Source organism: Camelus bactrianus, chromosome 26 (assembly GCF_048773025.1).
Source record: "Camelus bactrianus isolate YW-2024 breed Bactrian camel chromosome 26, ASM4877302v1, whole genome shotgun sequence".
NCBI lineage: Eukaryota > Metazoa > Chordata > Mammalia > Artiodactyla > Camelidae > Camelus > Camelus bactrianus.
In genome coordinates, this window is record NC_133564.1 from 31,824,504 (window position 1) to 31,838,298 (window position 13,795).

The 13,795-nt window shown below is 54.1% G+C and overlaps 1 protein-coding gene and 1 long non-coding RNA gene across 2 annotated transcripts in view; one reads left to right on the forward strand and one right to left on the reverse strand.

The window, feature by feature from the left end:
* The window catches only part of GPAT4 (glycerol-3-phosphate acyltransferase 4), a 28,189-nt gene extending 24,414 nt beyond the window's left edge, over window positions 1-3,775 (forward strand). The window contains exons 11-13 of the mRNA XM_074353529.1: window positions 1,536-1,664; window positions 1,750-1,829; window positions 3,046-3,775. Of these exons, the coding sequence (XP_074209630.1) occupies window positions 1,536-1,664; window positions 1,750-1,829; window positions 3,046-3,154 (318 nt within the window). The 3' untranslated portion in view covers window positions 3,155-3,775. The remainder of the gene's footprint in view (window positions 1-1,535; window positions 1,665-1,749; window positions 1,830-3,045) is intronic.
* A 2,454-nt stretch (window positions 3,776-6,229) lies between these two features.
* On the reverse strand, window positions 6,230-9,918 carry LOC141575117 (uncharacterized). The gene is made up of 3 exons (XR_012502473.1): window positions 9,779-9,918; window positions 8,348-8,682; window positions 6,230-7,604 (listed from the first exon to the last, which is right to left on the reverse strand). It is a non-coding gene; the product is annotated as an uncharacterized LOC141575117 (long non-coding RNA).
* Window positions 9,919-13,795: the final 3,877 nt, after the last annotated feature.

Sequence of the window (13,795 nt, forward strand, 5' to 3'; positions counted from 1 at the left end):
GTTCCTACTACATTTCCACCAAAATTAAGCCGTTCTCTGATTTTGAGGAATTTATCGCTGTTTTGAACTTTTGCCTTGTTTTTCTGTCGATGGTGTCAGCCCAGCAGGGGCGAGAATCAGCCCCAAACAAAGGCCTCTCACACACGAGATCAGAGTTTCCGTCCAGTCCTGCTGTGTAATACAGCCTCACTGTCTTCTCACCACACACGTCAGCTCCTGTTTAAAACTCGTTCTCCTCCCTCATGTCTGCATTTCTGTAATTAAATAAATCTAAATGCCTTCATTTCTGGAGTCAGGTCTACAATTAAGCGTGATTGTCTAAATTTTATTCTGAGAATCAGAAAATTTAAGCTTGAAAGGCCTAAACAATACTATTCAAACCCAAGCCGCCGCCCCCCCCCCCCCCCCGAGTACTGGAACCCCTGCTCCAGCATCTTGGTCGCTGTCCCTTCCCAGGGTCCCCAGGGAAAGGGCGCTCTCTACACTGGCGGCAGCTCGGCCCCCGGGGTCAGCTCTGGAAGTTCTGTCTCCTCCTGTTTCCATTCTGGTCCTTGGTCTTTGCTTTGTGGTCACGGTCAGTCTGATGTCTGGGGTGAGAACCCTGCAGCCCCTCAGTAACAGTTCAGCCGTGACCCTTTCCGGGCTCTCGCCTCCTGGACTCTGTTCCCTCTGTCACTTCTTACATAACTTCCTCCAGCACCTCCCCCACCGGGCTTACCTGCAGTTGCTCTCCTGTTTGGTGAGGATGAGGGTCACAGCTGCGGCCACGTCTCCTACAAAATGCCGCTGAAGGACAACCTTCACTCCATTAGCGTCACTGGCGAATGAAAGTGCCTCTTGGCGGGCGGCGCGGCCCCCTCGTGGTGGACGCCTGAGCTGTCGCGGGCGGCCACGCGCTGAGCATGCTGCCCCCTGCATCAGAGCAGACCCTCCTCCTCACTCAGACACTTAGCTTCATTAGAAGTGCCCTTCCAGAAGCAAAGCTTTGTTTTCTCCTTGGTCCTGGCACCAGAAATGATATTAAAAAGTTGGCAGTTAGGTAAGGAAATGTCTCTGTTTGGGGGCGGCACCTGGAGAAGAATTGATGAGTGCTCGCGGGGGATATTGGAGGTGGTTTTTGAGACCCGGGGCTGATGCAGCAGGTGTGGGGGAGTGTTGGTAATTATTGCATCTTGGGGTGGATGTGTGGGGTATGTGATCCTCACCCCTCTGTTCGCAGATGTGCCTGAAAACATAAATGCTAGATTGTAGACACCCCTGAGTGTGTAAGGCGTGACTCATCAGAGACGGAGGACGTTGGGGAAGGCTGTTAGTCCTCCCTAGCGACCTGCAGCAGGACCTTGGTCATTCCGGGATGTTCATGTTACTGGAGCCTCAGAACCGCCCAGGGATGGACAGCGTCCATGTAGGGGTCTGGGCGCAGTGTTCTGGGGCTGATCCCACCCCTGGTGGCACTTTCAGAGATGCTGCCGTTGACCCCCACACGTGGCTAGAACTACTGACTTCTTACCGCCCGGCTTCCCGTTGTCTTGCAGTACGACCCTCAGTTCGGTGATGCCTTCTGGAACAGCAGCAAGTACGGGATGGTGACGTACCTGCTGAGAATGATGACTAGCTGGGCCATCGTCTGCAGCGTGTGGTACCTGCCTCCCATGACCAGAGAGGTCAGTACCCACACCACACGGGGGTCTTCCTTCGCCTCGGAGACCGGGGCCTGGGCTGAGTGCTGTCCTCCGTTCCTTCCTCCAGGCAGAGGAAGATGCCGTCCAGTTTGCAAACAGGGTGAAGTCCGCCATCGCCAGGCAGGGAGGACTCGTGGACCTGCTGTGGTGAGTCAGAGCCGGGTTTGATCCCTGAGTCGAGCAGGATGCGAAGTTCTGAAGCAGGTGCTGAATGGTTGACCCCATTTACGAAGAGTCCTGCTCTCCCTGGTGCAGAGAGCAGAGCTCACCAGCCCCGGAGAGTCAGCAGTGGACTCTCAGGTGCCCGGGATGCTTGGGCGAAGCAGCTGATTCTGTGTCCCTTCCCAGGGACAGCTCACCAGAGCACCCCGACAGCCCTGTCCCTGTCGGCACGGGACCTGGACACCTTGTAGGAGCACTGACTTCTCTGATCTCGGGGCTTGGGCAAAACTGGGCCATCCTTAGAAAGGCCGGTCTCATTTTTTGCATTTAGCTTGTTACCTCCCAGAGCAGGAGTTAGCAAACTTCCTCTGTTGCCATTCAGCTCTGCCGTTGTGGCATGAAAGCACCAGTGACACGCGTGGGCGCGAGCAGGTCTGTGCGCCAGGGAGCCTCCGCTCCCAGAAGCAGGTGTCGGGCGGGTTCGGCTCTGGGCGGGAGTTTGCAGACCTTTCTCCTGGAGTGTGATGTGGGGTAGTTACACTCCAGGTAGCAGGAGGCTGATGGGATGAACACCGCGTCAGGAAACGAATCCACCCTCCCAGGGCCCTCAGGTTTAAGTGCAGGGGTCAGCTCTGCGGGGCGACTGACTGGTCGTTTAAACTGACACTCGAATTCTTCGGGAATACTTTGGCCCTGGATTACCTTTTGAAAAAGGCTCACGTGTACTGGGCACATACTCTGCCAGACACAGTGCTCTGTTGCTCTTGGGATAATCTCATTTCATCCTCAGAGTAACTCCTTGAGTGTGCAGATCGTTACTCCATCCTTTTCAGATGAGACCCCGAGCCTGCAGAGGTTAAGTAACTGTCTTTCATATAAACTCAAGCCAGAGCTAGAACCCAGGTCTCACCGACTTCTAGAGCCTGACTGTTAAATGCTGCCCCATGTTCCCTGTCGGTGAGGCCTAATGAAGACAGAGCGGCTGCCCTCGAAAGGAGGCCTTTGCTGGGGATCTTAAAGGCCGTAGCAGGTGTCCTGGGGACGCCTGGTGCAGGGGCTGTCTGGTGGCAGGGGATGTCCGAGCTCACGGGACGGAGGTCCGCTGAGTTAAGTCCTTGTCTCGGGCCGGCTTCTCCTGTGGTGCGGGGCGACGGGAAGGCTTCTCTGCCCTTACGTGAGGCCCCTCTCTTCCTCCCGTCAGGGACGGCGGTCTGAAGCGGGAGAAGGTGAAGGACACGTTCAAGGAGGAGCAGCAGAAGCTGTACAGCAAGATGATCGTCGGGAACCAGGAGGACAGGAGCCGGTCCTGAGCCCGCGCCTCCCCTTCCTGGACCCGGGACTCAACTCCCTCCAAGCGCCCGGGCTCCACCAGCTGCCATCTGAGGGGGACGCTGCTGGTGGCCGCTGCCCAGGACGAGATGCCTTCCTGTTCCTTTTACGCTGTGTCCGTGGGAGGAATGCCATTAAAGTCCCCTCTCCCCTGTGCCCGTGCCGCCTGAGTGCTGGGCAGGTGGCCGTCCCCGCGCCAGGACGGGAGATGCTCGTCTGTGACTGAACCCACGTGCGGGGACCTCTGGGGATGGCGGCCCCGGCCTTGATAAAAAGACAACTGCCGTCTGCCGGAGCTCCAGGCCGGGTGAAGGTCTCCGGTCTGTGCCGCCGCCCCGGCGGGCACCCAGGGCTCGGGCGGGGCGGGGGGCCGCAGTCTGGCGCCGACTCCGGGGCAGCCCTGACCCGGTGCCCGGGCGGGAGGGGAGGGGGGACACCTACCTCACAGGGTTGTTGTGGGGCTTCACGTGCTACGCCGTCGAGCTCAGTGTGAACACATGCAGGTCTGAGAGGCGGCGGGACGGGGTCTGAGCTCGGAGCCACTCGCGGGGCTTCAGATTTGTTTTTGTGAGTAAATAAAATTGTCTTCAATGGTGACTGAATCGAGGGGGTTTTCCCTTCGCTCTCTCTGCCCCGGAGGCATTCCGGAGCCACACGTTACGATCAGAGTTAAGGTTCTTTGCTGGCAGGACTGGGAGCCCACTTGGTTTCTGGATCAAGGACCGGTCTTGTTGGGAAGAAAGGACACCGCTCCTGTTGGATGTCTGCATGTCTGGTTGATTTGGGATTTTCAGTAAGGATGAGCTGTGGATTTCGCCACTGATGGGAGCTGCTGGATTGGAGGGGTGTGAGTAAAGGTAGGGGGTGGTCTGGGTGTAAGGATGGGGAGCGAGGAGATAGGGGCAGGGCAGGAGCAGAGGGGTGTGACAGTGGAGGGCTGTGACAGTGGAGGGCTGTGAGGGCGGCGGGCCCGGCAGGTGGGTGTTTGTGCACCCAGGGCTCCACACAGCCAGAGGGGCGCTGCCGGCCGCCTGCGCCTGCCCAGCTCAGGTCCAAAGCCAGGCTCCATCCCTGGTGACTACTTCCAGGCTCTGCCTATTTCAGACCCCTCGGAGAGAGAGCTGCCTCTCCCACAACTTACCTGTCTGTCCATCCCTCCTCGCCCCATTCCTGCTCCCTCTTGGTGGTCACCACAGCTGTCAGGATTTGGACCACCCATGGGAAGTGTCACCTCTCCAAGCCACCCTCTGCGGGGTGATGGAAGTGAACCCCGGCTCCTGAGGCCCCCAAACCAACAGCGTGGTACCTCCCCTGACCTTAGTCCCTCACCCCAACTGCCCGCCTGTTCCCTTACCTCCCTGCACAGCTGCCCACTTCTCCCACCCGCCCCATGCCAACCTGCCGGAGATTCTGTTTCTCTTAAACGAAAACACTATCACGGCGATAAGAACAGCCTCTTGTGAACTGTTTTGCAAAATGCGCAGGAATAAACAGTGATTTTCAGCCTTTTATAGGCAGTGATGTTTACAGTGTTTAAAAGCTATCTGAAATGATCTTTAAAAATTGGTCTTGAAGATCAAGTTCCCTTTTTGAAAGTTCCCTTTTAAAAAATGCTCTGTGCCAGATAGTTTATTTCATGGTTCTCATAGGTCCTTCTAAACGGTTTTTGTTTTCTCGTGCTCGTCAGCAGATCCGTGTTGCTGATGACACAGAATATTGCAAGAACCTGGTTTAGAATCAGTGCTATGTAAAGAAATCCGTGTGGAGACTAAGCAGTGATTATTTTACTCTCACCAACTGAGAAGGAATGTGAATTACACCCGTATAAAAGGAAACCTGTAAAATTTTTATTTAGTGCTTGTTACAAGCACACGGACTCGTCAGACTGCTCCATCCTCTCTAACTACAGGCCCCAAGTTGTTCGTAATCGGTTTGGGATAACTGAGTTGGTCTTGGGTGTTAAAACCTCGCGACTCTTAGGAATAACAACAGAGCAACTTGTAAGGCGGTGCAATGTGCAAAATGCCCCCTTGGGGCCCCAGCAGCAGTGAGGACGGTCCTGGAATAAAACCACGTGGCATTAACTCGTGGGATGCGCACTGGCCAGGGCCTAATCCCACCACCAAACCTGTTTCTCGTTTGCTGTTTCGACTGTATTTCTCTGTGTCTGTTTCCTGATCCTTGACTGAGGACTCGGGCTAGAGGAGCCCTTTCCACGTCTGACTTTCCTGTAATGTTTAAACCCACAGTTTCAAACTTTGGCTTTAAGACCTAGTCATCTTGGGTCCAGAAATAAGTTGGTTTGAATCCATTTGCTCCCTGCAGAGCACTGGGCTGGTAAAACTCGGCTCCTCTGGAGGGCGTCTCACGTGTAAAGGAGAGTCCCCGGGGCTTGAGGTGGTGGAGGGTCTGGGTGCATTTGATTGTGAATCTTGGAAAGATTTCTTCCACTCAAACGTGAGATTTCTTTTTCTACTGAGTTAGTTGGAGAAGGAACTTCTTGAAAAGGCTGTTAAAATCCCCCTGATGCGGGAAGCCCCATAGGACGTGATCTCGGCAGTGCTGAGAGCCCTCGGGGTACCATCCCAGCTCAGCCCTTCCCAGTAGCATCTTACCAACAGCATGCACTAGCCCTGCTGCCCTGCAGACGTCTTCTGGGTCTGTGACCCCTGCTGTCTCCTTCCTGGAATTGACCAAAACCTCAACGGTCTGCGGGAGGGTGCTTCCTCGCGGTCCCTGATGACAAGAGTCCACAGTGTCGCCGGTCCCGTGCACCCTGGGCGTCTGGGCCGCTTGCCTGGGAGGGCGGCTGCACACACAAACACTGACTCTCGGACAGGTGAAGACACGACCATCCAGCCATCCATCTTCCACCGCACCCACACCCCTCTCCCCGCCAGTCAATACATCTCTCTCCGAGGGGAAAGTTAATAAATTTTGCTCTAGATTAAAAGTATTGATCATTTCATTTGTAAACGATAAATAAAAAGGGGGAACTTTTCATTGCACCAGGGGTAGCGTCTGGTGTATTTTGCGGGTGAAATTGCGCTGGCTGTTGGGGGCTGGGCTGCTTATATGCATCCCGGCCGGCCAGCAGCATTGATTTCCTATTAGTCTCTCAGCACCACCCAGTAACACATCATTTCGGTACCTGCTATTAATGGTCTTTTGATAAATAATCACTTGTAAGTCAATAAATTTTTATTAAACAGTGTGGCTCTTTGATTTATTAAAATCCGACCGTGTTTGTCTGGGAGAAAAGGGATGCTGAATTGAAGTGGAGGTTTTCATACATCTTCCTGACGCTGAGCAGTCACCACACACTCCGGAGAAAAACAATTGCATTTTAACAGAAACAAAACAGCCGAGTTTGGAACTTGGGCCCAAGGAAACTTTATCTCCATCAGCCTGAGGCTCACTCTGCAGGGAGCAGCCACGGGTCTGGGGTCGCCCAGTCAAGAACTCCGTGTTTGCTTCCGAGAGTGGTGAGGTGCCGGGCTGGGCCCCCGCGATTGCGTGCCGGGCAGCCCAGACCCCTGAGCTGCACACAGCCCGCCGGCCAGCCCTCCTCGGCTGAGAGGTGCCCCCTGGAGTGGGCAGCCCCAACAAACAGATGTCCGGAATCCTTGAGAAAAATTGGACGGCTGGGACCTCTTAACTTCCTTCCCGGCCAAATCACCACAGTCACATCTGGTGGCAGAAAATGCCAAGAGATGGTTCATATTTTACGTGGAGCTTTAGCTGTATGGATGACTTTAGAAAGTGGGCCAATAGCTGAAGATTGGAATCTTTTCTGTGAGATTGTCATTGGCAGAAAATTTGCTGTAAAGGATCTGATTTGCTGTAAAGGGTTTGACAAGTTTTCCTGGAGACTAACAGGGCCCCAAACCGACTTGTATATAGAGACCCAACCACCGAGTACTGAACCAGAATTCCCAGCCTGGAGGGAAGTATAAGAATCAGAAATGATCTCATTAAAACTGGTGGCTGGACTCCGTCTCCCTGACCCCACTGTGGTCCAGGCCACCGCTGGTCCCGTTTTCCAGTCACACCCAGTGTGACAGGTGTTAACAGGATGGGCTTCCGAAGCAGGACTGGCTAGTTCGGCCAGAGCTTTAATGTTTTTACGTGTTATCAAATATTTAAATCGCATTTTTAAAACCTTTTTTTTTTACTGAAGTAGAGTCAGTTTACGATGTTGTGTTAATTTCTAGTGAACAGCACGGTGATTCAGTTACATTTATTCCTTTTCACGTTCTTTTCATTATAGGCTATTACAAGATGTTGAATATAGTTCCCTGTGCTAGACAATGTAAATCACGTTTTTAAATGTTTCTAAAATTTAATGTTTTAAACCTGCTGCAAGTCTTCTCTGTCTTGAGTTCCTCTTCTGTCCTGGTCTTGAGGGTGGCAGCTGGGGCCTCAGGGACCCTGAAGGTAGACGGGAAAAGGGAGCGTACTAAGTACTGAGGACACTGAGTATTAAGGCGGGTCTCCAAGGGCAGGAGGGTGGCCAAGGGGCCCAGCTGCCCTCTAAGGCTTGGCCCCACCCACCCCCAGGGTGGCATGGAGGTGAGCCCCGGCAGGGAAGAGGCAAACAGCTTTCTAGAACATGAGAAACAGTAAGCATACTGTGTACTTTACATGTGCACAGTTCAAGTTCATTTTCAAGGTGAAACGGGAGACATGAGACATGCTTCCCCCTGGGTTCACCTCTAGCCTTTGTTCATTCTCCCGCACATCCCTTCCCCTGTCCTTGTTCGTCCCACTCCGCCCTTAGGACTTTGATAGGGAAACTGGAGAAGACTCAGCCGAGGTTTTCCCACATCCCTTGAATCCACTTCCGGTGACTTGAGTACATGAACTACAGGAGAGGAGTGACTCCTGCTGTGTAGCTTGGTTACAGCTGTTGGGGAAGGAGTTCCGCACAAGGAGTCAGAGGGCATCAGAGGGGCATCTTGGCCAGCCCCCTGCGGGCATCCGTGACACATGGAGATACAGACATGCAGGAGGACTCAGGGGATGGAGGACGCTGGTAGACTGTCTCCCTTGGGAGTGAGGGTGGAGACCCGAAGCCTCCAGATGGGGGACCCGGTGATCCCAGAGAGCTGTGACCCACCCCACCCCCGGGGGGTCCCAAACTGCGCTTTCATTGCACGTGACCCTCTACCTACTGCAGACTCAGCCCGAGAGGTGACTGGTGCCTTCCCATCTGATGCTGCCTTAGGACAATCCGCTCCCTTTTGTCCCCTCTCGCCCTGTTTCGGTGGTCTGGATGGACACTGCTCATCCCTAGCGGAGGAGCGGCTCTGCAGGAGGGCCGGGGCGCCGCGCTCTTGGGGCGCCTGGTTCCGGCGGCGGCGGCGGCGGCGGCCCCGCTCGGGGCTCTGGCCGGGCTGCGAGCGCTCGGATTGATCCACCCGCCGTGATCCGTCATTTCTCTGAGGCAGGCGCTGTTTTCTCTGGCTTCAGGAGCCCCTTCGACACCTGCTTTATTTTTCTTCCTGCGCTGACGTGACGGGAGACAGGTGTTAAACTACTTAATCACTTTAAAATTGTTTTAATTTTCTGTTTTGTATTGATCTCTCCAGCACCAATTAATCAGCTCACTGGACCAGGCAGTTAGTACATTAAAAATTGTCAGGGAGGCCGTGCATCTTGCAAAATGTCTAAAAAATATTCGGCGAGCAAATTTCGTTCTTCTTGGGCGTGCAACAGTCCCGGGCCCAAAGAACTCCCACTAGCAAGGGGCCTCTGCCTCGGGGGCTTGTGTCCAGGAGTATTTGGGGTGCAGGGGGGCTTCCTGTCTAAGAAAAACCGAAGCAGGTGCTCTTATCATCACCAGCTGGCATCTTTCCTTCTACTTTTGTTCTCCGCTTCCCACACCACATCAGGTCTCTTCTCCCCAAGAGCATTGGGAATTTTTGTGGAAGGGGCACTGACTCTGCACAGCCCTCCCGACCCCCCATGGGCAGGACTTCACCATCTGTAACGGACCAGGCATCCAGCCCGCAGCCAAACTTCCTTTGCCCAGCATGTCAGCCCTTTTAACTTGTCCTGACGATGCCAAAGCCACCTCTCTGGGGCAGAGGGGCTGCTAAACTTGGTCAACTCTGTCTGTTGGCAGGTGGCTGCGTGTCACATTGTCCTGTCCCTGGCACCCCCGCGAGGTGCCTGAAGTCCGTCCATGGAATGTTCTGGACAAGCCCCACCCCCACAGTCACCAGGTCCGGTGCGGCAAACTCTTGCCGCTGGACTTTTATCACCTCTCTTGAAAATTATTAACTGCTTGGCTGTACTTTCTGAATTAAATACAGCACAGACAGAATAACCAGGGGCATCAATATCACTTCTTCAGGGTAGAAATTGGTTTTCCGGTATTCCCTTTTTTTTTTTTTTGCCATTTTTTCCGATCACTTTCCAAAAGCAAACCCTTTATTTTTCTGTGGCAAGTTAAGCATCAAGCAGCCCGTCTGCGTGGTCTGACTGGTCAGTTCCCTTCCACTGGGGACCACCCTCTGGAGCATCTCTCGCCCACCCTGCCCTCCTCCCCCTGCTCCCAGCTGATGAGAAGCCCTTTTTATCCCCCTCTCCCTAAGCCTTACCGTTCACATGGGTGCCCCCCGGAGACCTCAGGCACAGCCTTCTAGAACTGGGGCCCGCAGTCCCCACCTGAGAGTGGGGGGCAGGCACGGTCAGCCCCTGCCTGCTGGCCGGTGGACTTACTTCCCCCAGCCTCCAGCCCCACCCGCTCTTATTAATTGGTATATGATTGGACTCGGGCATATAATCTCATATTGATTTTCTCTCTGGACGCCTGCAGCTTTATTTGCTCACATCTGCCTCGTGTTTAATTGGTGCTTTGCTCTGGCAACGAGAGATCTTATCGGCCTGTTTGGTTTCTTTTCCTGGGGCACACAGGTACTCAAGTTAGCGGCCAGCCTGGCCTCTCCCTGACCCTCCCTCGGTCAGGCATTCCTGGGGGGGTAGGGGGGTGGAAAATGGCCCAGAAGGGCCTTCTCAGAGCCTTCCTGTCTTTACACTTGACTTCACGTGCTGTGCTTGATCCTGCCTAATACAAAAGAGTGTGTGTGAGGTTTATGGGGGACAGACTGGCTTTGGAGTCAGACCCGGGTTCAAATCCACCTGCTCCTTGTGTGTGGCCTTGGGGCCAACCTATTGCATTTTTCTGCACTGTAGTGTCTTCTTTAGCTGAGAAAAAGGCAGAATGCCTGCTTTGTGGGATTCTCAGGGAGTATCTGTCCATCACCACACACAGTGGCAAGGCCCACAGTGCCAGGAGCATTTTCTGACCCGAGGCCCTGCTGTCACCACCTGCCTTGTCTGAGGCCAGCACCTGGGCTGCGTGGTTTGGTTTTTCTCTTCTGACCACTGGTCCACCCTGGGCTTTTTGGAGCAAAGGGAAGATGTCAAGGCCAGAGGTAAACATGAATTTCCTATTGACACAGCATTAATTCTCTTGCTTGGACAGGTGAATGTGCTTTCACTCACTTTACCAAGATTAATGGTGTGTGTTTGCCCACTGAGAGAGGCCTAATGAGGGGATCTGAATGTGAGCCTTCCGGGTTGGCTGTGGGGCTGCTCTCCATGGTGGGGGGGAATCCAGCCCCCTCACCAGCACTTCCAATGGCCATGCCTTCCTCCTGGAAGAAGCAGGAGGAAAGAATTAGTGGGTAAAGAACGTGCCCTGCCCCAGGGGGTGATGACTGACAAGGAGAGCTTCTCACCAGACCTGCACCCTGGGGTCCGGAGGTCAGCCCGCCCCACCCCCGCCTGTCCCTGGAAGCTCACTTCCCATCTGTGTGAACTGGGTCCTGGCCCCACCCGCACCCAAGGCTGTTGTCCAGGCTGGGGACAGTCTGTGGTTCACTGCTCTGAAGAGTGACAGGCAGTATCGGAGGGGTCAGACAGAGGCTTCTGTGATGGGGCAGCTGGCGGAAAAGCAACAGGATGTCTGAGGATGTCCTGTGGCCTGAGGATAGGAGGCTCCAGGGCCTGTCAGTGACTCTGTAACAAGACTGGGTCCGAGCAGCCAATGTGCTGTGATTTTGCAGGTTAAGTATGGCTTAAACAGGGCAGAAGGAGCTGACTGCTGACTCTTCTCGGCAAAACAGCCCAAGACAGATGTTAGAGAAGGCTGCCCAGGTGGAGTCCGTCCTCCAAGTCCGTGAACTGTCAGGGTACCCTGAGAAGTTCCTCAGTCTTAGGGGTGGGGTGGAGAGACCAAGCCAGCTCTTCTAAGGCTGCCTGAGCTGGCAGACCTCCCCCCCATCCCACTCCCTAGGACCTGAAGTGTTGCTTGTCACGCCCCATGCTCTCATCAGGAATTTGTCAAAGGCTAGGAACTAATAAACGGGGGTGAGGTGGAGGGGAGGTTTAATCCAGTTTAACCCAGCCCCTTGGGGTCACTATTATGGTCCATTAGCACGGGTCCAGAGCCCAGAGAAGAGAGCTGGGGGGAAAACTGTGGGACCAGCTCTCAGAGAAGGGAGGCTGGGACATCCGAACCCAGGGCAGCTCCTCTTCGTCCATCTGTCCCCATGTCCCCATAGTCTCCCTGGCAGGGTCAGCCTGTAAGCAAACAACAGGGTTCAAAGAGAAAAAAAAGTTCTTTCTATTAGTGTTCTTTCAACTATAAATTGCAGAAACCCAACTCAACCAGAGTTCAAGACAAAAGGGTATGTCTTGTCTCCTGAAAAGGCTCAGGGGTGGGGGAAGCAGATGAGGCTTGGCTGAACCAACGTCACCAACTCAATCCCGCTCTCCCCGGCTCTCGGAGCCACCTTCCCCTGGGTTGGCTCCCTTCTGGGGCGGAGGGCCCCGCGCAGCGGCCCCAAGGGGCTGCAGGTAGAGAAGGAAGGGGGGCTCCCCAGAATAACCTGGTCCTTCGCTCATTGGCTGGGAGTGAGCCACCGGTCCATCCCTGAGCCAATCCATCACGTGACCGGGGAGGTGGCATTTGCTGATTGGCTTAGGATGGTGTCACTCATCTGCGCCCGGAAATGGGGGCGGGGTCAGTCCCCCTTGTTATATCAATCAAAACTGGCAGGAGGGTTGTTCCCAGTGGAAAACCAGAGTGGCCTTATCAGAGGCCGCGAGGATCAGCGCCAGGTGAGAACAAACCACAGAAGCGGGCTGCTCCTCTTCACTCCTTGCAGGGAGGAGGCTGCCACTCACTGGGCACTGCGCTGGACTCTACAGTTTCCCCGCAGCTGGGCCACAGAGCCCTCTGCCCTGTTTCCACCGTGGCATGAAGCGGCCCCAGGCAAAGCAGTACTGGACTGCAAACCCAGCGCCTCTGCCTCTTCCGACATTCATTAGAGCAGGATCTCTCCCAAGGGCCCGTGGAGGTTTGAGTGTGTCAGACCTCCCTACAGGTGTCACAGCCACAGGGTTGATGCCAGTGACAGCCGGAAACCCGAAGCGTCCTGCCATTTCTTTCTTTGGAAAGATGATCCAGACCCTTTGCTCCTTTGCTCGCCTCCCTTCTGCCGTCCCTGACTGTGCGAACCTTTGTCACCTGGGCAGGAAGGAGAAGCAGCAGAACACAACGTAGGTCACAGTGGACAACTCCGAAGCGGGCAGGGAGAGCCCACACTTGGGTTTAAATCGAGTTGGGATCCTAAGAGACGATTTGCCAAATCTGCCCTGTCCCAGTGTCCCGGGCCCTTGTTAACCAGGCACATTCGAGGGTCATGCCCACCCCCTGAGTTGGAATATCCTGGAAGGGCCCTGGGGAGGCGAGCTTGGGGAAATCTGCCTAAATGAACATCTTCCTCGGCTATGGAGTATCTGCTCCATCCAGGGACACTGGTCAGTGATGATAAAGCCGCAGAAACCACACCAAGAAAAATGATGTTCGTGCACTGCAACGTACTTGGTGAGGGGACCTCACCCAGGCCTCTCGTGTCCTCTGTCACTCTCAGGTCCTCAACACTGGGAACTGACACAGCTCTGGACTTAGAGTGAGAGGACAAGGAGTTTTGACCTTGGGTAGGTCTTCTCAGCATCCCAAACCTCAGTTTCCCCATATGCAGATCGGGGATAAAACCTGATGGCCAGTCTATCAAATGAAATAATGTACAAGGAAGTGTCTAGAATTCCACCATGAGTACAGTATTATTGTTGAAAATGAGGATTTGGTCACTGCTTTTCATTCAAACTATATAAATCCTGAATTTTAGGTGGGACACACCATGATTCCCGCTGCTGGGAGCTCCCTTTATTCTAGTGTCCTTACATGTTAAAGGATGTGATGCTTTTGATGACACATGTCGTGTGGTTCAATTGTGAATTGCCCCTGTGTTTTTTTTGTACGTTGTCATTAATTAAATTCTCTCTTATTCTTAACCACTGCCTCCCATTGGTCCCTCTGGTCCCTGTGAAAACATTCCTCATAGCACTGAGAGCACGGCCTGCCCTGTTTTTCCTGGAAGCTGGCCTCCATCTTCTAGACTGTGAGCATCAGGAACCTAGAGGGCTTGTCCGTATCCTCAGCAACCAGCACAGCCCAGGCAAAAATCAGACTTCACTTGCTGAGTACATGGATTTTAATTAATAACACATACAATTGTAAGTTCCTCTTTAAATAGTTTGAAGCT